This window comes from Puma concolor, chromosome B3, assembly GCF_028749965.1.
Source record: "Puma concolor isolate L17-30 chromosome B3, mPumCon1.1.hap2, whole genome shotgun sequence".
NCBI classification, from domain to species: Eukaryota; Metazoa; Chordata; class Mammalia; order Carnivora; family Felidae; genus Puma; species Puma concolor.
In genome coordinates this window covers 143,083,540-143,107,720 of record NC_141672.1, presented here as the reverse complement: position 1 = coordinate 143,107,720, position 24,181 = coordinate 143,083,540, and the positions used below count along the sequence as shown (strand labels likewise).

Below are 24,181 nucleotides of genomic sequence, written 5' to 3'. Positions count from 1 at the left end.
CCATCTCTGCGGGCCGTCCAGAGCTCATCCCAAAGAGGACATTGCTCACCAGGCTGGGCCTGGCTAGGATCGAATTTAAAGGACAGGTGATTCACAATTTTGCAGCTGGCAAAACAGGCCACAAGGCTCTGACCGGGGCTTGGAGCCCAAGGATATTTCTCCTTTCAGAACCGATGCTTCCGCGCTTCTGTCTGGAAGGACAGACTACACTGATAACATCACCCCCAGGATGGGTCCTCGTGTGCAACTGTCCATCCCTACGGGGACTTTTTTTCCCAGTAGTTTGTAGAAATGTCAATTTCAGAAACTGACACTTGTTTCATAAACAAAATATGTGTAAGCATGCAAGAGCGTATCGGAGAAGGCAGTTCAATATCTTTTGTCTTTCTGGTCACATACACATGTGGATTGAGATTCTTGAGGATGATTAACATCAAAATTTTTATTTTATTTTATTTTATTTTATTTTATTTTATTTTATTTTATTTTATTTTTTAAAGTGTATTTATTTGTCTTGAGGAAGAGAGAGAGCACACGCAGGGAAGGGGCAGAGAGAGAGGGAGAGAGAGAATCTCAATCAGGCTCTGCAGGGCCTGAACCCATGAACGGTGAGATTATGACCCGAGCCGAAATCAAGAGTCAGATGTTTAAGCAACTGAGCCACCCAGGCAGCCCATACCATCAAAATTTTAAATTTCTTTTAATGTTTATTTATTTTTGAGCGAGAGACAGAGCACGAGCAGGGGAGGGGCGGAGATTATTTTGAAATTGTATATGTTAAATTAAAATGTGTGATATATTCAAGGTGCATTTGATATATCAATTATGTATTATATTGTAATGTGTAGTTGTATATATTATAATTATAATTAGGACGTGAGAGTTTTCAATTTATGGTAGAAATGTATCCAGTTTTTGTTTAAGATCCTTCCCTGGGTCAGAGACACCTCCGGTATCGTAAATAACGGTGGAGCTAAGGTGGAATCACGATTTGCAAACTGCCGAGCACGCTGCAAATTAAGTGTCTTATGTATAGCCTCGTCTCATCTTGGGAAATTTACTTCAGCAAAATTTAGCTGAAGACTTAAAAAAAAAAAAAGTTCAATCATTTGTTCAGCAAATACTTAGCGAGCACTTAATCAGTGAGAGCTCTTTCCATCACAAGTGACAGAATATCCAACCCAAACTAACTGAAGCAAAAAGAGATTCTTGCCAATTGGAGATGTCATCATTCACGGCTGTTTGATGATATGGAGGAAATACTGTTCATTTTTTGGAGGAATGCCTGATCGGCTCTGGGGGCTCAGAGCACCTCAGCCCTTGGCCAGGAGCCAGGGAGGGACACTGGCGGTAGGGAATGACAAATGCCTGCTTCTGTGTCCCAGGTTCCATGCTAGGACACAAACATGGACGGGGTACAGTCTCTTCCTGTCAGGGAGCTTCTCATCCACAAGAACAATGGTTTACTTTTCCATCAATTCCTTTTTTTTTTCCTGCCCTTCAACGACACAGGTTTGATGTAACCACGTATCCCCCTGGACTATGAAGCTTGTTGTGGAAACAGCCTATCATTCTCATCCCGGATTTCATATATGCCAGTTTGATCCCATCTGTGGTAGATGGAGACCCAGCATGGCACGAGCTGCCCCCAAACGAGCCTTCCTGTTTCCACGTGTTTCTGCGAGAGACAGCTCCGAAGAGATGGGCGCCTTCTGCCTCCGGAAGCCGGGTCAGGCAGGTCTGGTTACTTCCGGGACGAGTGGCCTGGAGGTGTTCAGCCCTGGCACAACTTTTACAGAGGCGCTGACACAGAAGAATCATATCTTACATTTTTTTGAGCGATTACTCGGGGCGGGCATCATTCTCAACACTTTGCACCTAGAACGAATTTCACCCTCACAGCAACTCCGTGGGGTTGGGGCTGTAAGTGCCCCATTTCATAGATGAGGAAACTAACAAACTGCAAAAAAAAAAAAAAAAAAAAAAAATTTAGTTAAAAGACACTGCCCCCTTTTCCTTAGCCTGGTCCCCTTGAAGTTCCCTTCAAGGGAGGGGGGTCCCGTTGGTCAAGCACAAAAGAGGAAGTCTCCTGAAAAGCATGCTGCTTTCTGACAGGTATTGGAGGGGCAGATATTAGTGTGACCTGGGATCTTATTTCAGTCACTCTGGCGTGAGTCAGCAGCAAACCAATGATCAGCGTTGGGCTTTCTTTCCAAACTTGTCTTGCCTCTGGGGGTTCAGTGGGCTTGCAGAAGGGCCTGGTGGGTTTGGACACATCTCGTGCTTGGGTTCTGATCCAGGCCCCCTACTCACTGTGCGATTTTTGGATACTTGAGTCAACCTCACATTTGTTACCTTTGTTGCATTTGTTGCCTCAGTTTCCTCAACAGTAAAAGGGGAAGTAACAGAACTTCTATCCTAGGGTCAGGGCGAAGATTAATTTACTTGACTGTATGAGCCTTTAAAACAGGACCCAGCAGGGGCGCCTGGGTGGCGCAGTCGGTTAAGCGTCCGACTTCAGCCAGGTCACGATCTCGCGGTCCGTGAGTTCGAGCCCCGCGTCGGGCTCTGGGCTGACAGCTCAGAGCCTGGAGCCTGTTTCGGATTCTGTGTCTCCCTCTCTCTCTGCCCCTCCCCCGTTCATGCTCTGTCTCTCTCTGTCCCAAAAATAAAAAAAAAAATAAAAAAAAAAAAACAGGACCCGGCAGCTAGTCAGTGCTGGTTGTTACTACTAAGCTCCAGCCAGGCCCTGGAATAGGACATACAATGAGACACAAGGTCGGTCTTCGTGGGACTTTACAGCAGTGGAAGGGGAGATTTTTTCAAAAATCAGCGTTTGTTCCAATGAGGCTCATGCTTTGCAAGAAAGTACACAGTGTTTTCATTAGGAAGGGGCTTCTAATGAACTTGGTCTTCTGCCATGTGGGAAGAGACATCCAGGAAATTGTGGGGAAATGTATCTGGTTTTTTAGGTATTACCAGCAGGATGGACTTTTCTAGAAGGATGTGACAGAGCTCCCAGAAAAGGAGAGAGGAAGGAGGAACTGGGCTCAGAAGCCTGGAAATGGAGCAGCCCAGCAGGAAGTGCTCATGCCTCCCTGTACCCTCCCTCACCAGGAATCACTGTCAACTATTTTGGCCCTGCCGAAGATTTTACTTCTGGGACGAGGGCGCCAGACTGGCCTGAACTAGCCTGGTGAGAGGGGCGGGCATCTTGATGGACATTTCCCGGCACCGAACCTAAAGGGAGGGTTGTTCTCCCAGTGGATACGACACAGACCCAACAATAGCATCCCGTGGAAATGACATTCAGGCCAGGGGCTGGTTCTTAGCTTTTTTGTGTGCCATAGACATCTTCTTAGAATAATGCTGTTTATTTATTTATTTATTTATTTTTAAACTTTTTTTTTCATTTTTTAAAATTTACACCCAAGTTCGTTAGCATATAGTGCAACAATGATTTCAAGAGTAGATTCCTTAGTGCCCCTTACCCATTAGCCCATCCCTCCTCCCACACCCCCTCCAGTAACCCTCTGTTTGTTCTCCATATTTATGAGTCTCTTATGTTTTTGTCCCCCTCCCTGTTTTTATATTATTTTTGTTTCCCTTCCCTTATGTTCATCTGTTTTGTCTCTTAAAGTCCTCATATGAGTGAAGTCATATGACACTTGTCTTTCTCTGACTAATTTCGCTTAGCATAATACCCTCCAGTTCCAACCACGTAGGTGCAAATGGCAAGATTTCATTCTTTTTGACTGCCGAGTAATACTCCATTGTGTGTGTGTGTGTGTGTGTGTGTGTGTGTGTGTGTGTGTGTGTGTATACCACATCTTCTTTATCCATTCATCCCTAGATGGACATTTGGGCTCTTTCCATACTTTGGCTATTGTCGATAGTGGTGCTGTAAACATGGGGGTGCACGTGTCCCTTTGAGACAGCACACCTGTATCCCTTGGATAAACACCCAGTAGGGCAATTGCTGGGTCATAGGGTAGTTCTATTTTTAATTTTTTGAGGAACCTCCATACTTTTTTCCAGAGTGGCTGCACCAGCTTGCATTCCCATCTTTCTTTACAAAAAAAAAAAAAAAAATGTTTATTTTTGAGAGAGAAAGTGGGGGGGGGGAGGAGCAGAGAGAGAGAGGAGAGGGTACAAAGGATCCGAAGGTGGCTCTGCACTGACAGAGAGCCTGATCCGGAGCTTGAACTCACTAACAGTGAGATCATGACCTGAGGCGAAATCACACGCTCAACTGACTGAGCCACCCAGGCGCCCCAGAATAATGTTTTTAAATGCATAAAACATAGAGGATTGGAAAGGAAACCAAAGATAATGAAATATTACAATAGGTAATTAACGGCGGGTGGGTGGCTCGGTCGGTTGAGCATCCAACTCATGATTTCAGCTCAGGTCATGATCCCAGGGTGGTGGGATTGAGCCCTGTGACAGGCTCTGCACTGAGCGTGGAGCCTGCTTGGGATTCTCTCTCCCCCTCTCTCTCTTTGTCTTTCGCTGCCCCCCCCTTCCCCCCTCCCCAGCCTGCTCTTTCTCAACAATAAATAAATAAATAAGTAGGTAGGTAGATAATATGTACTTCTTTATTAACTCATTTAAATGACAGGATCTAGCAGGGGCCTTGGGACACTGTTATTTTGATGTACAGATGAGTGTAAACAATAGTTTGAAAAATCTGCAACTCTTGGGAACAAAGTCCCAGGTATTGCTACTACTGCTGTGGCTGGCCGCCTAACCTCACATGGGAAGGAGAAACTAATTTCAGGAGGAGACTAGCAGAAATCATCCAAGTATTTCCCCCACTCAGGGACTCCCTGATTTAAGCAGAGGTCCTCTCCTGGTATTTTGCAAAAATGTTAACAGTACAAGATTAAGTGGAAACAACAACAACAACAAACAGATTATATAAAATAGTGGGTTTTCAGTTGATTTTTTTTTTTTTTTTGGCCAAAAGAAAAACAGAACAAACATTTGTGTGTATACGAAATGCACCCAGAACAGTATGTGAAAAATATTTCATAAAGAAAAGGGGAAATGTGTGGAAAAATCAAGGCTCAATGCTGCCTTCCCAAGCCTTGGCTTGGGCTTCTCGCCGCCTCTCTGGGGACAACAGGGGGTGGGGGGGCCCACCAGGCCAGGAGTGTGTTTCCTTGGGTATCTCCCCACCCTACCCCTGAAAAACACCCAATCGGTTTGTCCAATGAGTTCATGGTGTCCTGGCACGTGCACCGGCTGTAAGGTGGAGACCGACTTTCAGCGAGGCCTGAATTTTGTCCCTAATCAGCTCTGTGAGCTCAGGTTGACCTCGTATCTCTCTCGATCTCAAATCCGCGCAGCTGGGGCTCAGGCTCTTGTTATTCACGTGGGTCTTATTCCGCCAGGTACTTTACAGTCTCCACCACGGACGAAGGAGCATCGAAAGCAGAGCTGTCGCGGCCCCAGGAGCAAGAGGAGGTGGACACGGCGGCCAGAGACCGCAAAGGCTGGAAGGCTCCCCAGCCCGGAGGGAGCCGCAGGCACTTGGCCGGGGGCTTGTGACCGATGGGCAGATTCGGGTTCCACGATAAGGGAGCACTTTTACCCATCAGGATGGCCCAGGATGAAGACGGAAAGCGCGGGGCTGGGGACGGAAGCACCTTCCTTTCAGTTGAGAAGCCCTGTCATTCCGGCGAATCAATCGACTGTAAACTGGGATTTCCGCAAAGGATGCCCCGCGCTCTCCCCTCTCCTACACCTGCGTGAGGGTACCCGCGGGTGGTGCATTTTAGAAAGGTGTCCCCCCTCCTGGGAGGCGTAGGCGAGCAACGTCACAGGGACGGGTGGGAGGGAGCAGTTACTTCCGAGGGTCGGGGCGTTCCCAGTTTTCAGTGTGTGGTGGAAACAGGCGACATTTCAGGTTGTCCCGATGCTACCTTCCTAAGGAGACGAAGAATTAACCAAAAATTGTTAGCATACCCGCTGCGACCGCGGCAGGACTCGAACCTGCAATCTTCTGATCCGAAGTCAGACGCCTTATCCATTAGGCCACGCGGCCGCCCGACGCCTGGTGCTCTTTGGACAATCTAAAAAGTAATACTACCGCCCTCCAGCTTGCCTGGGACCAGCCCATTTGTTTCTTGGGCAGGGGAGGTTGGACTTTGGCTCCCAGAGTTCCGCAGGGAGAGCCCACCCGGAAGTCTCCGTCTCCCCCCTGCGGGCGGACCGGTCCACTTGCGGCCCTCCTATTGGTCGCGCCGGGAGTCTCCCGCCTGCCTCTTGGGTACCCGCGGGACGGAGCGGGGCGCAGACGGGAAGTTGCGGCTGCCAGCGAGGCGGACCGGTCGGATGGAGGCCACACGCCACCCCGAGGCTGCGTAGGCCGCGCGGAGGGAGGCGCCGCTCGGTCGGCCTGGGGTCGGGAGCCGCGGCCCGGGAAGCACCGGACGGACAGAGGTTTCCGGCGGGTTCGGCCCGGGGGAGGCCGGGTCGCTGAGCGGCGGCGCAGCCCCTCCCTCTCCAGGCAGGGAGCGAGGCCCCGAGCTGGGCGGAGGCTCGTCCCAGGGCGCACCGCGGCGCCGCCGCCGGGCACGGGCACGGCCGGCCGGCCGGGCGCTCGGGGGCCGCCACCCCCTGCGGGGCGCCCTCGGCCGGCTGGGCCACGGCCCGGGCGTGGGTGGGAGCTCCGGGGGACGGCTGCCCGCCCTGCGGGTTCGAATCCGGGGCCTGGCACCTGGCAGCGCTAGGCCCTCGGGCCGCGGCAGTCGCGGTAATGGCAGCCACCGTTTGCCGACGGCCGCGCCTCGCGACTTGTTCGCCCTGTGTCACCCAAACAGCGGTCCCGTGTGACAGGTAGAATCCGTAACCCCATTTTACAGAGTAGGAGACTGGGGCCTTAGGGAGCTTGCCCAAGGTCACGCATCTCCTAACGGCCAGAGCCGGGATTCAAACCCGCCGCGTCCTCCTCCAGGACCGTCACTCGTAGCCACTGCCTTCACCTCCCCCAAGTTCACTGATGAACCCGCTGGAAGCTCAGTTTCCTCAGGAGGGGTATTGATGATTCCCGTGGTTGTCTGGGGCTTCACTGAGAAACTGTCCCTAAAAGCTCTTGGCACGCTGCCCCGGACGCAGGAAGTGCCCAGGGAGCGACGGCTCGTCACCTAACACGAAATGCCTTGGGTCCAAAATAACACTTTGTGTCGTCTGTCTCCTTCAGGATTTGTGGGTGGAAGGCAGGCATGGTCAGACCCATTTCACTGACTGGAACGCAGAGACAGGACGTGTCTCTCTCCACGTCTTTCGACCAGTAAAAGCAGCCAAGCTGGAGCCCAAAGCCCGGTGTCCTGACTCCCAGCGGGGGGCTCCCTGCACCAACCATGAGCCGCCTGCTCTGGAAGAAGGTGGCCGGCGCCACCACCGTCGGGCCAGGGCCAGTTCCAGCTCCCGGGCGCTGGGTCTCCGGCTCCGGCCCCGCCCCCGTCCCCAGCGACGGGCCGCCGCCGCCGCGGCCGCAGCAAGTGCCATCCTCGGAGGGCGGGCAGCAGCGGCACAACCCGTTGCACATCCAGATGCTCTCGAGAGGGCTTCACGAGCAAATCTTCGGGCGCGGCGCGGAGAAGCCCGGCGAGGCCGCGGTGCGCCGCAGCGTCGAGCACCTGCAGAGGCACGGGCTCTGGGGGCAGCCGGCCACGCCCTTGCCGGACGTGGAGCTGCGCCTGCCGCCCCTCTACGGGGGCAGCCTGGACCAGCACTTCCGCCTCCTGGCCCAGAAGCAGAGCCTGCCCTACCTGGAGGCGGCCAACTCGTTATTGCGGGCCCGGCTGCCCCCCCGGCCCCCGAGCTGGGCCTGGGCGGAGGGCTGGACCCGGTACGGCCCCGCGGGGGAGGCCGTACCCGTGGCCATCCCCGAGGAGCGGGCCCTGGTGTTCGACGTGGAGGTCTGCTTGGCAGAGGGAACCTGCCCCACGCTGGCGGTGGCCATATCCCCCTCGGCCTGGTAAGTAGGGGCTGGGCTCGGGTGGGGACTTCAGCTCACGTGGGGGGCCCAGCTTAATAGTTTGGCTCAGTGAACGTTTATTGAACTCCCACTGTGTGCCAGGCGGGTGCTCTTCTAGGGACTGCGGATTCCTTGGTGAACTCAAAGAGGCTTGACCCTAGCTTTCACAGAGCTTCCATTTTGGAGGGAAGATACAGGCAGGAAACAGACTCCCAGGCAGATGTCAGGTGGTGATAGGGGCCATGTGGAGAATGTCAGTAGACCGTTGTACTTGGGACTGACGGGGAGAGCACTTGTGGTTACCATGATTTGGTGCCTTTCCCCCCCCCCGTCCCCTCATAGCTTCCTGAGAAGTTAGTCCAAAATATCTAAACAGCATTTCTGGCTGCGGACGCTATTGGTTATTGTGGGCAGGAGAACTCTCCCTTTTGTGGGACTGTCCCAGGAGGTATAAGACATTTGGCGTCCCCAGCCGCTCTCTTAAATACCAGAGCGAGTATCCTGGCAAGTCACAAATGTACTCCACCCCGAGGCAGCAACCCCCCGCCCCCCACCATCCCCAGTTGAGAAACATTGCTTCCTTCCCCCAGCCTCCCAAGCAGGCATTTTGGTCCCCAAAAGGTATATCCAAATCTCTCTTCTTTTGAAATAACTTTCTAAGTGCTACCCACGTTTCTTTTTCAAACAATGATGGCAGTCCTGTTTCTCCCCTTTTTTATTCTTCATTCCAGGATTAAAATACTATTTACAACCTTAAAGCTTTCAGGCATGGCCAGCAAAAAAGTTAGCAGTTTCTTTATTCCTATTGGAAGCTACATCTTTGTAAAGAAAGCTGCGAAATGTTAAATATGCAGTTGAAAATGGTGAAAACATGGCTAAATAGATAAGGTAGGCATTAATGGCTGCAAAGAGCGAAACTAGATTCCGCATTGATTTAGTTCCAGTGAAGATGAGCCTCTCAGTGCTTATATGTAACTCGGTCAAGATAGAGGGAATGCGCCCTTCGTTTCAGAAGGTAAAGCAGGCCATGGTGGCAGAAGGAGAATTAGGAAACCAGTGGCAAGAAAGACTTGTCTTTTGATCTCTTGGTCCTTTTTGGCCATTTTACCTGAAGTCCCCTTTTCTCTTCCTCCTCCTTCCTCTCCCTGCCCTTCCCGCCCACCTCTCATCTTCATCCCGTTGCCGCCAGAGGTGCCGGGGCACTGCTGAGGCCTGGGCGCATCTGGGGACCTGCCTCCTGGGAGCCTGGCTATGGTGGGGAGCAGGGTTACCAGGTGGGGGCCCTCATAGCAGTCCACTTCACACTTGGGCATGTCCCCGCCCCATAGCTGTGTAACACCAAGTTCCAGAACAGCCGGAAACTTTGGGGGGGGGTGGGATCGGTGGGGGGCTTAGACATCCCATAGGGCAGCTTCCCAGGGCCGCCGGTAAGGACCGTGGTCATCAGCCGAGAGGGGCATCACACGGGTGTCAGCATTTATCTGAGATTCATAGGAGAAGTGTAGAGTATTAATGGCATTGATCTGACTCATCTTAAATTTTCCAAAGGTGTTTGCATTTTGGCTTTCTTTTTCTTTCTTTCTTTCTTTCTTTCTTTCTTTCTTTCTTTTTTTATCATAAATTTATAGTAAGACCGCTCTCGTGCACAGCCGCAGACCCGGATCTTGCCACCAGCATGACTTTTTATTGCTACTAGAGTTCCTGTCCTCACCATAGCCTCGAATATTTGACATCTTCTAGCCTTTTCTTCAGGGGTGTTTTCAAGGGCTTTGAAAGCAGGGAGGAGGTTTCAGCCTGCGCCCCAGCGTATCAGCAGCAGTTGGAGTGTGAGTTAGATTTCAGCAGTTTGAAAACTAGGAATCTTTCTGCCAGTAGCCCCCTCCTCTTAAGAAACAGTTTCATGTTTGTTGAAACTGTTGAGGCAGATGGCCCCTGGCCCCCGCCCCAACCCCTGCAGAGGGTTGTAGGAAGCTCCTTTGCACCTGTGCTGGCCACACGCGGCCTGGTCACCACTTTGACGCTGACTGGCTCTGATCCGTTGGCATGATCTGTCGTTCACAGCAGGCTTTTTCTTCAGTGGCCATTTCCGCACGCTTAGCCCCGCGGATCTTGAGCGCACTCCAGCCTTCCCCCACCCCCTTTGCCCCCCCCCCCCCCGTCCCGAATTGGGGTCCTCAGTCCCTCCCGGCCCCACCCACCCCCCCCCCCCACGAGCACACGGTCCCTCCATTGCACAGCACCGCCCACAAGATGTGGGATTCGGTCTGTCCTTCAGAATCTGTCCAGCCATTGGGTGATTCATCCTGTACATGTGCAGCATTTGCTTTTAGTTTTTTGTTTGTTTTCTTTTTTTGCCACTTTCAACTAAAAAAACATTTTTCCACTTTGGATTCTGTTGTAATTGTCTCTCTCCTTCGCTAGCATTTTGAACACCTGCTGTCTTGTGCTTAGAGACCTGAGGGGTTGACAGCGTTCATAAACAGCACAGACTTTGTGAACACTGGACCTAGCAAGCGCCTTGATGGCCCGGGCTGGATGCCTGTGTTGGACACCCAGTACTGTGGCACTTAGTTCCGTTTTTATCCGTGGAAGTGAAAAGTAAAGGTTTTATAACCTCCCTCCCACACACCCACCTGACCTCCAGCTCTGTGAGGGTCAGGAGCACCCCTTGGTCTTCCTGGTGTCCCAGCTGCTAGTGCAGGACCTGGCGTGTGGCGGTAGGTGCGCGGTGGGTGTTGTGGGGCGGGAGTTGAATGCCTCTGTGCCGAACCCGTCTGCCTCTCGCCTCCCTCAGGTATTCCTGGTGCAGCCGGCGGCTGGTGGAAGAGCGTTACTCTTGGACCAGCCAGCTGTCGCCGGCTGACCTCATTCCTCTGGAGGTCCCTGCCGGCGCCGGCGGCCCCACCCAGCGGGACTGGCAGGAGCAGTTGGTGGTGGGGCACAACGTTTGCTTTGATCGCGCCCATATCAGGGAGCAGTACCTGATCCAGGTAAGGGTCCTGGGGCCAGCTGGAGGTTCTGGTGTGGGGTGGCCCCAGACCTCTGATCTCAGTGGCTAGGGAAGACGTTGCTCTTCTTGTAGCAGCTCAGGGCCTCCTGTTGACCAGCCTTGCCCCTGGTCCTTGTGCCCAGGACTCGCCTGGTACAGGACCTGAGTCGTCACAGAGTACTAACATGTCTTGTCTCTGTGTGGCGTTTTAGAGCTTCGTGTGGGTCTTTGGCCACACAGCCTGGGCTCACATCCTGCCTCAGCCAGGGACCAGCAGTGTGAGCGCCTTAACATCCTCAGTTTCCTTATCTGTGAAAAGAGAGATTAGATAGAGGCTCCTTAGAGCCTCGGTTTCATTATCTGTCAAAAAAGGAAGCTAGCAGAAGCTGCCTTGTAGTATCCCTGGGGAGGTTTGAACAGTGCGCACGTCAGACACTCAGAACCGCGCCCGGTGGGTGCTTGTGGCATCCTGAATTTTATGACAGGTGTCCTTTCATCGCCTCCTCACAACCACCCCAGGAGAAAGGGCAGGCGAGAGCAGCCTTGGCTTATAGCCGAGGCTCACACAGCCTTGTGAGTAGCAGGGCTGGGCCAGGGACTGAGCCTGGGAGCTCGGAAGGCCTCGTTTTGGACACTCTGTTCCCAAGGCGGCCCTCAGAGCTGTTGCTGGAGGCCGGGGAGGACTTGAGTGTTGGGACTGAGCCAGGCCCGCACCTGCAGGGGTGGCTCGGATTTGGGAGGGCAGGCCCATCACGGTCGGAGGGAGAAGCACCAGCACGCGTGAGCTGGTCTTCAGCGTCGGAAGGCCGTGTGACCGGAGGAGGCCGAGGTGGGGCTGGTGGGTTGACGGCACCGAAGCAGGGCTGGAGTGGCCCCAGCCGCAGCCCCTCTCCTCCTCAGGGTTCCCGCATGCGCTTTCTGGACACCATGAGCATGCACATGGCCATCTCGGGGCTCAGCGGCTTCCAGCGCAGTTTGTGGATGGCAGCCAAACAGGGCAAGCGCAAGGCCCGGCACCCCACGCAGCGAGGCCAGAAGTCCCAAAACAAAGCCAGCGGCCCAGTGGTGAGAGCTCGCTGCCGGAGGCCAGAGCGGGGCGCTTGGGGGACCGTCTCAGCAGCCTGCCTGCCTGCTTGTCTGTCCCGAGGCCAGACTGATGTGCTGTATCCCTTGCTCCGGGCCCCCAACCCTAGATCTCAGCCTGGGACTGGCTGGACATCAGCAGTGTCAATAACCTGGCAGACGTGCACAGCCTCTACGTGGGGGGGCCTCCCTTAGAGAAGGAGCCTCGAGAGCTGTTTGTCAAGGGTAGCATGAAGGACATCCGTGAGAACTTCCAGGTACGGCGCTGGAGCGGGGCTCTGGGGAGGTGGGTGTGGCAGACCCTAGCCGACCCGACCCCGGGGAGTATAGCTGCCAGACCTGACCCTGAGACCTGGCGATGGTAGTGGGATGGCTGCCCACCCAGCGCCTTCCTGTCGCCTGTGCCAGGACCTGATGCAGTACTGTGCCCAGGACGTGTGGGCCACCTATGAGGTTTTCCAGCAGCAGCTACCACTCTTCTTGGAGAGGTGAGGGGGAGCCCCGGTGAGAACCCTGGGGGTCAGCAGGTTCCCGGTACCTGGGTCCTCTGTCTTCAGGTGGTGCTGGGTCTTTCTCAGGCTGTGGACCTTGGCCTTTCCGGGTTGCGACAATGGAGCTACTCAATGTATCGGTGGCCACCTGGGTCCTGGGCTCTGGGTTTCTACAGAGGCCTGGAGGGGAGGGCCGAGGGCTGTGCCCGAGTTTCACGTGCCTGGTCCTGGGTCATTCAGCGCCCTCTCCGTACCCAGATCCTGAGCCGGCCATCTGAATCCTTCACATTCATCATGGTCATGTTTGCCAGTGAGTCACTCTTACGGCGTGGCCAGTCACAAGTGTCACCTAGCCTGGCTCAAATCTTGACTGTCCTAACTCGTTTGCCCTTGGGCAAGTCACTAGGTTTCTCTGAGCCTCAGTGTGTCCGTCTGTGAAGCACACACAGACAGTACCGGACCACCCCAGTTGTGAGCACGGCGCCTGGCACTTAGCTGTTATTCAGGGGGTGGCAGCCATTTTCACGTTTGGATCTGTAATTCCCGTGTTACCCCCGAGGATGGGGTTACCCCTATATCTATCCAGCTAATGGATCTAGGAACTGAGGCTCAGAGAGGTGAAGCGACTTGCCCACTGTCTCACGGCTATGACGTAGTCAAGCTGGAGTCGAGAGCCTGGTCTCGCTTAAGAGCTGTGCCACGTGGGTGGCTGGGCTGCGGCTTTCCGGACTGGCTCAGGTATCGGGGCCCAAGCCCGCTTTGTTGTGGTCATTGATGACCACCCTGGCGTTTGCCCCCCAGGTGTCCCCACCCAGTGACCCTGGCCGGCATGCTGGAGATGGGTGTCTCCTACCTGCCTGTCAACCAGAACTGGGAGCGGTACCTGGCCGAGGCACAGAGCACCTACGAGGAGCTCCAGCGGGAGATGAAGAAGTCACTGATGGACCTGGCCGACGACGCCTGCCAGCTGCTCTCAGGAGAGAGGTAGCCAGGCCTTGGGAGGGCAGGATCTAGGGGTGCGTGGGCCGGCCGGAGGCCTGCCTCAGCTTGGCCGTCCCCTGCCCTGGTGGCCTGGCTCTGCAGGTACAAAGAAGACCCTTGGCTCTGGGACCTGGAGTGGGGCCTGCAGGAGTTTAAACAGAAGAAGGTGAAGCAGGTGAAGAGGAAGGAGCCAGTTGCAGCCAGCCAGTTGCCCACCGAGGGGGCTGGGGCCCCTGGGGATCCCAAGGACCAGGAAGGTGGGGAAGCACCGGTGGGAGGTGGGGGCAGAGGTGGTCCCTGGGGAGGTCCTGGGCCCCAGGGGGCCATCGGAAGGGGCAGCTTCAGCCTTCCGGGGAGGAGTCGGCCGGGCAGGTCTTCTTGAGAGCCTCTTCCCCCCCCCCGGGCCTGATCGTCCTGCCCACCCCGTGCAGACCCCGGCCCCCCCAGTGAGGAGGAGGAGGCTCAGCGAGATGTCACGGCCCGCGCCTGCTTGGAGCATCTGAAGGGGACCGCAGAGATCCTGCCCAAGCGCCCCCAGCACCTTCCTGGACACCCTGGGTGAGTCCTGTCCCCTCCCGTCGGGTCTCCCGTGTTCCGGGCCCCAGCACAGAGGTGGTGTGCGTGTGGGCCCTTCCTGCCTGGCTGCCATCCGTTCTGCTGTCTTCCAGTCCTCCTGGCGTCTGCTCCCTCTGACCCCCGGCTCCCTGGTCTCACTCAGTACCAGTACACTGAACACCTGCCGTGTGCCGGGCCCACGGCAGCCACTGCACAGATAGGAACACGGCTCCTTTCCAGGAGCTCCTTCTAGGAGGAGCCAGGTGTGACGACTGGCCAGTGCAGCCGGTCTTTGTAACCACGATGAGGAGGAGGAGTGAGCAGGATTGAGGCAGTACCTAATTCTCTCTGGGGAAATCAAGGCTTCCTTGAGGAGGTGATTTTTTTATCTGTGCCTCATCGACTGGCAGAGATGAGAAAATGGGCGGCCAGGGCGAACAGCGGGGTGCTGACTCGGCACCTGCGTGACCCGGGGTGTGTCGTCTCGGGCGGGGTGCCTCACCGCCTTGTGCTGGCCGTCGTGAACTGTGTGTGAGAGGCGGAGCTTGGGAGGCCCTGGCGGGTCTCTAGAGCAGCGGTGGGGACAGATGTGCTGTCTCCTCTGGCCTGTCACCCTGTACGAAATGGAGCTTGGGAGGGAGCCCAGTCCTGGGCCATGCTTGTGGGCCTGACGTAGGATCTTTCTCTTCAGATATTTGAATTATTCTAGGGGACTTCATGGGGCCCTGGCTCATCCGGTGACTATAGACTGAAGTCATCAGAAAGCCCAGGGGGCTTTAGAGGATGGGTGGGTCAGGTCACGGGAGAAGGAACCCGGGTTGCAGTCCCATGCTGTCCTCCCCCCACCACTGTGACACTGCTCTCTTCTGGCGGGGCGTAGGTGGTACCGGAAGCTCTGCCCCCGGTTAGATGACCCTGCATGGACCCCGGGCCCTAGCCTCCTCAGCCTGCAGATGCGGGTCACTCCCAAACTCATGGCGATGACCTGGGATGGCTTTCCTCTGCACTTCTCGGAGCGGCATGGCTGGGGGTACCTGGTGCCCGGGCGGCGGGACAACTTGGCTAAGGCACCGGCGGAAGCTGCCCTGGCATCAGCTGGGGTGGCCTGCCCCTACAGGTGAGGCTTAGGCTCAGGGCAGGAAGGGGCGGAGCCTAAGGACCCTTTCCCCCTGCTGAACAACGCAAGCCCAGCTCGGGCTAGTGGGAAGAGCTGGGGTCTGAGAGTCTGGGTTGTTTTTTCCGTGGCTGCCCTTTCCACCCGGGCCTTGGCGCCCTGTGGAGGTTTAATGCCCTGCCCTTGGGTCTTGCCGGACCCCAGCTGCCTTCACAGGAACATCAGAGCAGGGGCCGTCAGAAGCAGCAGGGCAGACGGGCTTGAGTGTAAGGTACTGAGCGCAAGCGATGTTCTGTGTTCGTAAACCTTTTGTTGCGGTGCTCCCCTCACGTGAGACACCGTGGTTATCCCCATTTTAGAGTTGGCAGAATAAAGGCCTAGGAGAGCCGGCCGACTTGTCTAAGGCCCTAAACCCTGAGCTTTTGACAGGTGTTGGGGACAAGCCATGGCACTTGACGTGGCCCGGGTTGAGAGTCCTGGCTCTGTAGGACAGCCTGAGTCATCCGCGGGGTCTTTGGGACAAAAGGGGCTGGGGTCCAGCAGGGGCGGCCGGGCTTGACCTCCCTCTGCTCCAGGGGAGCAGAGCTTTTCCAGGGGAGGCGGTGGCCGTGTGCTCGGGAGGAGCTTAGATTTGGGTCAGACCAGCCCTGGCACCCTAGCCTGCCACCGGTGGGCCGTGTCCCTTGTGATTTGCCACTCCCGAAGAACCAGGGAAAGCGCCGTCCGGCTCTGCCTCAGAGCTGGTTCTGAGGACTGACAGGGAGTTGTGGAAGGCCCCCAGCGAGCTGCCCGGCCCCGAGCGGGCCCCAGTAATCAGAGGCTGCTGCTGCTGTTCTCTGCCCAGAGCCATCGAGTCCCTGTACAGGAAGCACTGTCTTGAACAGGGGAAGCAGCAGCCGGAGCCCCAGGAGGCAGGCCTGGCGGAGGAGTTCCTGCTCGCCGACGACAGCGCCGTGTGGCAGACGGTGAGGGCGGCCCCGAACCTGGGCTCTGGAGTCTCTGCTCCCTCCCAAGGACCCACAGCCTTGTTGGGGGTGGTGCGGGGTGGGGGGGGGGACGACACTGGGGGCACTGGGTCACTCACCCCAGGCTGGCTTGGGCTGTGTGAGTGTCTTGGGGAGGGGCCGGTGGAGCTGGGCCAGCCTGGCCCCCTGCTTCACTTCTGGGCACCTGGGCCCATCCAGGTGGAAGAGCTGGGCTGCCTGGAGGCGGAGGCGGAGGCCAGGGAGGAGCGCTGTGGAGCAGCAGTCCCCGATCAGCCCCCGGCTCCGGTGAGCGGGGCTTCTGCTCTGGGCTTCTCTGGGTGGGTGCTGGGTGGCCAGGCCCTGCTCTTGTGCCCAAGTCGCTCTTCCCTGCCAGAGAGTTCCCGAGATCTCCGGGGGGTTGGGGAGAAGCTGCCTTGCCCTTGGGTTGCCCGGCGTTTGTCGGAGGCCTAGGAGGAAGCCTGATCCTTGGGGCCGTCCTGCCATCTCCCAGCTTCCTGTTTGCCGCTTCAGGCCCTTTTCCCACGCCCTACCCCGTGGCCCTCGCTGAATGCAGGTGCTGGAGCAGGGCCTCATCTAGGTGTGTGGCCCCCACAGACTGCTGCTGGTGGCCCCAGAGCCAGCCAGCCTGCCTATCACCATGGCAACGGACCTTACAATGACGTGGATGTTCCCGGCTGCTGGTTCTTCAAGCTGCCTCACAAGGTGTGTGTCCGGTTCACGGCTGTGCTGCCCTTGCTGTGCTCGGGGCCCACGGGCCCCCAGGGTGACACGGGCCCCCAGGGTGACTCGGGCCCGGAACCACCCTCTGCAGGAACGACACGCCTGATGGGGCAGAGCGTGACCCCGGACGGCTCACCGTCTCTCAGTGTGTTTTCCGAGGGGCGTGGTGGTGGGACGGAATGACATAGGGCCTGTTGGGTGTCCGCCACCACATCTGTCGCATGATGGCTTCTGTTGACTGATGGTTAGTTGCCCGGGTCAACTGTGGTCCAGAAGCAGATGATCTTCCTTCTGACGTGTCATCAGAAGGTCACTAGCGGCCTAACGCTGGTCCCAGTGCCTGCGTCACTCCCCTCCCTTCATCTCACGTCAGCACAAGGAGGGTGAATGCAGTACGTGAGATGTCTTGAGAGGGGGAAGCCACATTCGCTTCACGTTTATTACAGGTCATTGCTCCGTTCTGTTCTATTAGGTATTGTTAATCTCCCTGCGTGTAGTTAAGTTTTATCGTAGATACATAAGGAAAAAAGCACGTATGGGTCAGCGTTGTCTGTGGTTTCGGGCATCTGGGGATCTTGGAACACACCCCTCCTCCCCCCCTCCCCCCCCCCCCCCGACAAGGGGGGATGGCTGTGTCGTGAAGGGAGCGGGTGTGTTGCAATCAGGGATTTGCCCCAGGCGGCTCTGCACGAGGTTCTGGGCTCAGTGTTGGGCGGAGCTGAGGTGCACAGGGCATCAATGGGCTCTCTGGCCAGGGGTCTGCCACCAGATTCCAGCCCCTGCTTCCTCTGCCCTTTCTAGGATGGCAGCAGCTTCAATGTGGGCAGTCCCTTTGCCAAGGACTTCTTGCCCAAGATGGAGGACGGCACGCTACAGGCCGGCCCAGGAGGCGCGAGTGGGCCCCGTGCCTTGGAAATCAACAAAATGATTTCTTTCTGGAGGAATGCCCATAAACGAATCAGGTGGGCCACTGTCGGAGGGCAGAGACATGTTGTATATATCCCTGGCCACGCCGTGGCAGCCCTGGCCCCCTTCCCCCTGACCTTGCACCCCTGACCCAGGGGCCCTGACCCTGTCTGTGCTGCACTGGAGGGACAGCCGGGCTGTGGTCTCAAGGCCCGGCTACTGGTTCTGGTTCCGTGGGAACGCAGGCAAGTCTCTTGCCTCCCTAGCTTCAGTTTCCGTGCTTACGTTGAAAGAGTGGTGCCGTAGGGCCTTGATGGTGTAGCTGCTGGAGCCCTGGGTGTGGCTGAGGACCGTGGAGGGTTGGTGGCCTGAGAGCTGCATCTGGGACTGGGAGCTGGGTCCTGAGGCTGAGAATGGCAGTGGACTCACCCTCAAGTCTGGCTCGGCAAGGCGGGGGTGGGGGCCGGCTCCAGCAGCATGCTGCTGTGACAAGGGCACTTCCCTGGCTGCTGAGGTCCATCCCAGGCGTGGCCGAGGCACTCGTGGCAGGACTGACGTAGTGGCCTGGCCAGGTCTCAGGTGGCTTATGCTCCTGAATGGTAGGTTTTTGGGCCCGTCCTGAATGCAGTCTGTGTGAAGAGGGGGAGGCTGGGCAAGGAGGGGGCACAGTAGCCTCCAAAGCTGAGCCTGGGGGTGGATTCTCCTCATGGGCGTCCTAAGCCTCAGTCCATCTGTTCCCACAGCTCCCAGATGGTGGTGTGGCTGCCCAGGTCGGCTCTGCCCCGTGCCGTGACCAGGTATGGCCTGCCAGGCGGTTGTGGGGATCGCAGAACTGAGTGGGGGCGGGCCCGAGGACCCCGGCAAACTGCCGAGACTCGTGTCCTCCCCCACCCTGCCAGGCACCCCCGCTATGATGAGGAAGGCCGCTACGGGGCCATCTTGCCTCAGGTGGTGACCGCCGGCACCATCACCCGCCGGGCTGTGGAGCCCACGTGGCTCACTGCCAGCAACGCCCGGGTACGTGCCCTCTGCGCCTCTGGACGTTGCGCTTCCTCTCCCGTGTCTCTAGAAACTGGGGTGTGGAGGGCCTTCGGTGAGGAGCAGGAGAAGGAACTGAAGATCTGGGGCAGGCGGGACTCAAGTTCAAATCTAGCTCCACAGCTCGTCTGTTCCTTCAGCAGACGTGATCTGGGTACCGCCTCGTAGCCAGATGTCGACGTGTGTGTAATCTGTACGGCCGCGGTGCTGTTTAGGTGGGGCCGGGGTCAGGTCAGGCGTGGAGGGTGGGCATCTTTACCTGTCGCCCTCACTGCTGCCAGCTGGCCCTCCCCGGAACTGTGGAGTTTGGGGCAGTTGTGTGGCGTTTTCTAAAACTGCCCCCTTGGGAGAGGCCCAGCATCCTCCCTCAAGTCTGGCTCCGGGGAGCGGGTGGGAGGCGTCTGAGCGGGGTAGCTGGCGAGGGTCTGACCTCACTGTTCTGCAGCCTGACCGCGTAGGCAGCGAGTTGAAGGCCATGGTACAGGCCCCACCCGGCTACGTCCTCGTGGGTGCCGACGTGGACTCGCAGGAGCTGTGGATCGCGGCTGTGCTTGGAGACGCCCACTTCGCGGGCATGCACGGTGAGCCGGAAGCGGGGCTGGGCCGTTCGCTGGCAAAAGGTCTCCGAGCCGCCCTTCTCACGCCCGCCTCTACCCGCTCTGCTCCTCCCCGCAGGCTGCACGGCCTTCGGCTGGATGACGCTGCAGGGCAGGAAGAGCAGGGGCACCGACCTACACAGTAAGACCGCCTCGACGGTGGGCATCAGCCGTGAGCACGCCAAGATCTTCAACTATGGCCGCATCTACGGGGCGGGACAGCCCTTCGCCGAGCGCCTGCTCATGCAGTTCAACCACCGGCTCACACGTCAGGAGGCAGCCGAGAAGGCCCAGCAGATGTACGCCGTCACCAAGGGCCTTCGCAGGTGAGGGTCCCTCCCCCGTCTGTTACCCCCGGGGCCTCAGGCCTGCCCTGCTCCCCTTTACTGCTCTCCTCCCGTTTCCCATCACCTGAGCCTTCTCTTGGCCCCTTTCCGTTCAGACCTCTGACCTTGCCCCAGGACGGTTTGTCCTTAGGTTGTGCCATTTGCTGCTTTAATAACCTTACACGGTCTTCCTCATAGAGCGAAGGCTGTCCTTTTGTTGCGTTGCCACCGAGTGGCAGCACGTCAACAGCCATGATCATGCAGAACACCCAGGGGGAACCGGGGCAGGCCCTGGGTGGGACAGCAGGAGTTGACAGGAAGGAGCCGTGCAACACCGGACTCCCTTGACTGTGCGACAGGAGGGAGCCTCCCCAGGCCCCAGCTCGTTTCCTCTGGCGGCGCCTTTTGTGTGCTCAGGGTTGTAGTGGGCTCCTAGGAGGGTTCCCGAAGCAAGTGTCGGAGGAGAGGTGCACGGCCAGCTTCCGTAGGTACGCTCTGCAGCGACCGTGTCCAAGTAGCCGGCTACCTCGTGAGACCGAAGGGTAGGCAGGTGATGGTGTGGCGGTGACTGTACAGGTGCAGACCGGGGGGGCGGGGTACCGTGCAGAGTAGGGGGGTGTGCGCCTTGCACGGGGGGCGCAAGAGCAGTGATGACAGAGGTCGGGCTGTCAGAGAATTTGAAGGCGTCACACAAGAGTCTGGGCCGAGAGCGCGGGAGGGGAAGCCTTGGTGCTGCTTTGAGGTGGTGAGTGACAAGGCTCTGGAGCCATGAGGGGACAGGCCTAGTGTTGTCACAGGCCGCGCTGAGGCCAGGAGTCGGGTGACAGGAATGGAGGTCATCAACCGGCCCGGCTGTGGTCGTTTTCTCCGGATGCCCTTTTCCCTTCAAGGAGCTTCCCGTTTGCTACTGCCCCTCTGGCCAGGCTGCTGGCCTTTGCTGCCTCCGGAACTAAAACATGGCAGCTGTCGGTCACTCGGTGGTTCCTGACCGCGTCTGCGGCATCTGCCTTTGTGGTGGAATCTGTCCCTTACTGGGCTACTGTGGCACAGCCCACAATAGCCCGGGCTCCTGTCCGGGCTTCACCTTTGCCCGGCGAGCCCCTTGCTGGCTCTTGGCTGGTTTCTCCCTGAAGCAGAGCCCGTGGGGATCTGGGGACACTCCTGGCCCCGGGCTTGGCACACAGGAGGCGATCCCACAGGAACGGTAACGATGACGCTGCCCCTAGGTACCGGCTTTCGGATGAGGGGGAGTGGCTGGTGAGGGAGTTGGACCTCCCCGTGGACAGGACTGAAGATGGCTGGGTTTCCCTGCAGGATCTGCGCAAGATCCAGAGAGAAGCTTCAAGAAAGTGAGAGCCCTCTGTGTACCAAGGATGGCGGGGAGGGGTCCGGGCTGGCCCTAGGAGAGCTGCGATGCCTTGTTTTCAGTTCTGAGAGGCTGAAAGGCAAAGCTTCCCCTTTCCCCCCCTGGTCCCCAGGTCACACTGGAAGAAGTGGGAGGTGGTCGCCGAACGAGCGTGGATGGGGGGCACAGAGTCAGAAATGTTCAACAAGCTGGAGAGCATCGCCACGTCTGACACCCCATGTACCCCCGTGCTGGGCTGCCGTATCAGCCGAGCCCTGGAGCCCTCGGCCGTCCAGGGGGAGGTAATCTCACTGTCCTTGGAGCCCGAGCAGAGGGGTCGCAGGGGAGGGCAGGGCTCTTCCCCTCTGACCCATGCCCTCCTTCCCCCCAGTTTATGACCAGTCGTGTGAACTGGGTGGTGCAGAGCTCTGCTGTGGACTATTTGCACCTCATGCTCGTGGCCATGAAGTGGCTTTTTGAAGAATTTGCCATCGATGGGCGCTTCTGCATCAGCATCCACGACGAGGTCCGCTACCTGGTGCGAGAAGAGGACCGCTACCGCGCGGCCCTGGCCCTGCAGATCACCAACCTCCTGACCAGGTACGCGGGGCCCCGGGGCCTCTCTGGCCGGCCACGTGCTCCTGTGCGGGGCCGTGGACCAGGCTCGGGCATGCTCTGTGCATTTTCACCGCCCCAGAAGTGCTGGTTTCAGGTTTTATGTCTGGTTGAAAAAGACGGTCTTGAAAAGACCGGTCTCAACTTTTAAGAAAGATTTCTTGGGTTTGAAAAGAATGTATGTACCCAGACCAGATCAGGTAGTGAGAGAGGTCTGGGAGGTGTTCTGAAGAGTGGCTGCCATCTTGTCCTCCCCTAGGCACACACCTTGGTTTTGCAGATCAAACGCCAGATAGCTTTTCTCCGTTCGTTAAGTGCCACAAGTTTGTGATTTGGACTATCAACAGAAAACGTTGTTAAATGTGACTTAGAAAGTATTTTTAATTAAGATTCCGAGTTTACATGGCTTAATTAAATGGTAACTATAGCTCCGTGTTAGTCTGCCACTCAGAATCAGTTTGGGACCCAGATCTGTCCTAATGGGCAAATAAGAAGTATCCTACACATTAACACGGTCTCCACTGCCCTCTTACAGCTAAGGGTCCTCATAGGTTTTGAATATCGTTTGGTTCAGTAAGTCAAATTTTGTACGTCAATAAAGCAGACCGAACCGTGGGAGGAGAAAAAGATGTGTTTGGGTCCCTGATTTCATTTTGGTGTCAGCGGGAGGGGTCTGGCTGCTGGGTGGAGGGCTGTGTTGGACACGCCTGAGAGGAGATGGGGTCTTTTTCAGGTGCATGTTTGCCCATAAGCTGGGCCTGGATGACCTGCCCCAGTCAGTCGCCTTTTTCAGTACAGTCGATATTGACCAGTGCCTCAGGAAGGAAGTGACCATGGATTGTAAAACCCCTTCCAACCCAACTGGGATGGAAAGGAGATACGGGATTCCCCAGGGTGAGCTCCACACATTTGTTCGTTGTGCGTAGAACACAAGGTGGACTCGAAAGCTGTCTCGGACAGTGGGAAGCTCAAGGCTGCCGGCGGCTGCTCCAGTTAATCGTGTGCCGCGGGCCCGAGGTGAACATGCTGTTCAAATCGCAGAGGAACAGGTTTCTAGAGAGCTGTTCACGTACGCAAAGAAAGAAACCAGAACTCAAGATATTCACTATGTACTATTATTCCCTCTCCAACCACACCAAAAACGCGTTTTAAGATTTATTGTATAAGCTCAAAGTGCATTCTCAAGAGAAAAAAAAAAAACTGTGCTTTGAATAATTTGAACAAGTTAAAGCAACAACTTCTTTAGTACAGAACAGACACTCCCACTCCTCGAGGAAGCATCCTGACCAGCTTGCACTCTCTTTCAGGTGAAGCGCTGGATATTTACCAGATAATTGAACTCACCAAAGGCTCCTTGGAGAAATGAAGCCCGCCTGGACCGTAGCTCTGCCCGGAGGCCCTGTATTTGCTCCCGTGGAGCTTCGTCAGGGCAGTGCGGGCTCCCACACTCAGGCTTTCAGCTGTGCTTTTTGCAAAAGGGTTTCCCTCGGGCCAGCCCTTCTTCAGTAGCAGGACTTGCCAGGCACGACGGCCTCTACCTGAAGGTGCAGTTGAGTTCAATGGGTTCGGAACCAAGACGCTAACACTGGTGCGGGCTGTGGGACAACGGGGCACTGTTGCTTGCTGGGTAAAAAGAGCAGAAGCCCCAAAGTTCACATTAACTCAGGCATTTATTTTTTCCTTCTCTTCTTGGCGGGTTCTTTGTCCTGTCCCTCGTGCTCTGACGCAGTGCCCTAGAAGGGGAGAGAAGTCACGCTTTAATGTGATAAGCCTGCTCAGAGGCGGTGGAAATAAAAACAAAAATCCTTTATCTTCTCACCAAAGCCTGTGGTGGTGGTGCTTTCTCCACAGACAGAACAACCTCCTAGGAGTGGGAAGGGTGGGGGAGGCCTCTAAAGTAGCGGAGCAGGCCCGTGCTAATGCCTTTCCTGCCTTCAGACACGGGCGAGGACAGAGGCGCCTGGGTGCTGGGTGGCCCTGCGCCGGCTCAGTAAAAGGGCAGGAGACAGGGCCAGGTGTGTTACAGCCTGGGATGTGACCGCCCAAAGAATGTAGGTTCAAAAATTTTGAGAAGCGACAGATCAGGGTGGCTTATGTCAATTTCCACGTCAGACGGACCTGAGCCAATGAAACTTGTAGGAGCTCACGGGGCTTGGGGGCACTACTGTAACTGGAAGAGCTAACAGGCCAGAGGAGGCGGAGACGTGGGGGTGGGCCACAGGAAGCCTTACCTGAACTCCTCACGGCGAGGCCCTCATGACGAGGGCCCAGGGAGAGAAAGTAGTCATTTTCCAATGCTTCAAAAGGTCACAGGAGACCCCATGGTGAGAACTTGTGTCACCACCCCCTTTCTAGAAAGGTCTACCCCAAAATGTGCACAAAACTGGGTAACTTCATATGGTGCCAAACTCCTAGCCCTTCTCTGACAGCCCTTAGTTTCGGCTTCACC

General features: G+C 56.7%; 2 protein-coding genes and 1 non-coding gene across 7 annotated transcripts in view; 1 reads left to right on the top strand and 2 right to left on the bottom strand.

The window, feature by feature from the left end:
- Nucleotides 1-5,976: 5,976 nt before the first annotated feature.
- On the bottom strand, nucleotides 5,977-6,049 carry TRNAR-UCG (transfer RNA arginine (anticodon UCG)). Its single transcript has one exon. It is a non-coding gene; the product is annotated as a tRNA-Arg (tRNA).
- A 241-nt stretch (nucleotides 6,050-6,290) lies between these two features.
- POLG (DNA polymerase gamma, catalytic subunit) lies at nucleotides 6,291-23,555 on the top strand. The gene is made up of 23 exons (XM_086711562.1): nucleotides 6,291-6,447; nucleotides 7,208-7,987; nucleotides 10,782-10,977; nucleotides 11,877-12,041; nucleotides 12,170-12,316; nucleotides 12,468-12,547; nucleotides 13,352-13,534; nucleotides 13,634-13,788; nucleotides 13,963-14,089; nucleotides 14,967-15,203; nucleotides 16,045-16,165; nucleotides 16,385-16,471; nucleotides 16,781-16,888; nucleotides 17,708-17,868; nucleotides 18,556-18,609; nucleotides 18,712-18,829; nucleotides 19,296-19,431; nucleotides 19,526-19,772; nucleotides 20,999-21,121; nucleotides 21,251-21,419; nucleotides 21,509-21,717; nucleotides 22,466-22,626; nucleotides 23,040-23,555. Exons 2-23 carry the CDS (start codon nucleotides 7,368-7,370, stop codon nucleotides 23,096-23,098), a joined length of 3,663 nt encoding a protein of 1,220 aa, XP_086567688.1. The 5' UTR covers nucleotides 6,291-6,447; nucleotides 7,208-7,367; the 3' UTR covers nucleotides 23,099-23,555.
- Nucleotides 23,384-24,181, bottom strand: part of FANCI (FA complementation group I) — a 103,902-nt gene continuing 103,104 nt past the window's right edge. For all 5 annotated transcript variants that reach the window (XM_086711559.1, XM_086711558.1, XM_086711557.1 and 2 more), the window contains one exon: nucleotides 23,384-23,460. In XM_086711559.1, coding sequence (XP_086567685.1) covers nucleotides 23,403-23,460 — 58 coding nt within the window. In that variant the 3' untranslated portion in view covers nucleotides 23,384-23,402. The remainder of the gene's footprint in view (nucleotides 23,461-24,181) is intronic.

Coding starts and splice junctions, on each gene's coding strand:
- POLG (XM_086711562.1), top strand. CDS start 7,368: ATGAGCCGCCTGCTCTGGAAGAAGGTGGCCGGCGCCACCACCGTCGGG. Junction 12,317..12,467: donor ACATCCGTGAGAACTTCCAG/GTACGGCGCTGG, acceptor CGCCTGTGCCAG/GACCTGATGCAGTACTGTGC. Junction 19,773..20,998: donor GTCACCAAGGGCCTTCGCAG/GTGAGGGTCCCT, acceptor CGCTGCCCCTAG/GTACCGGCTTTCGGATGAGG.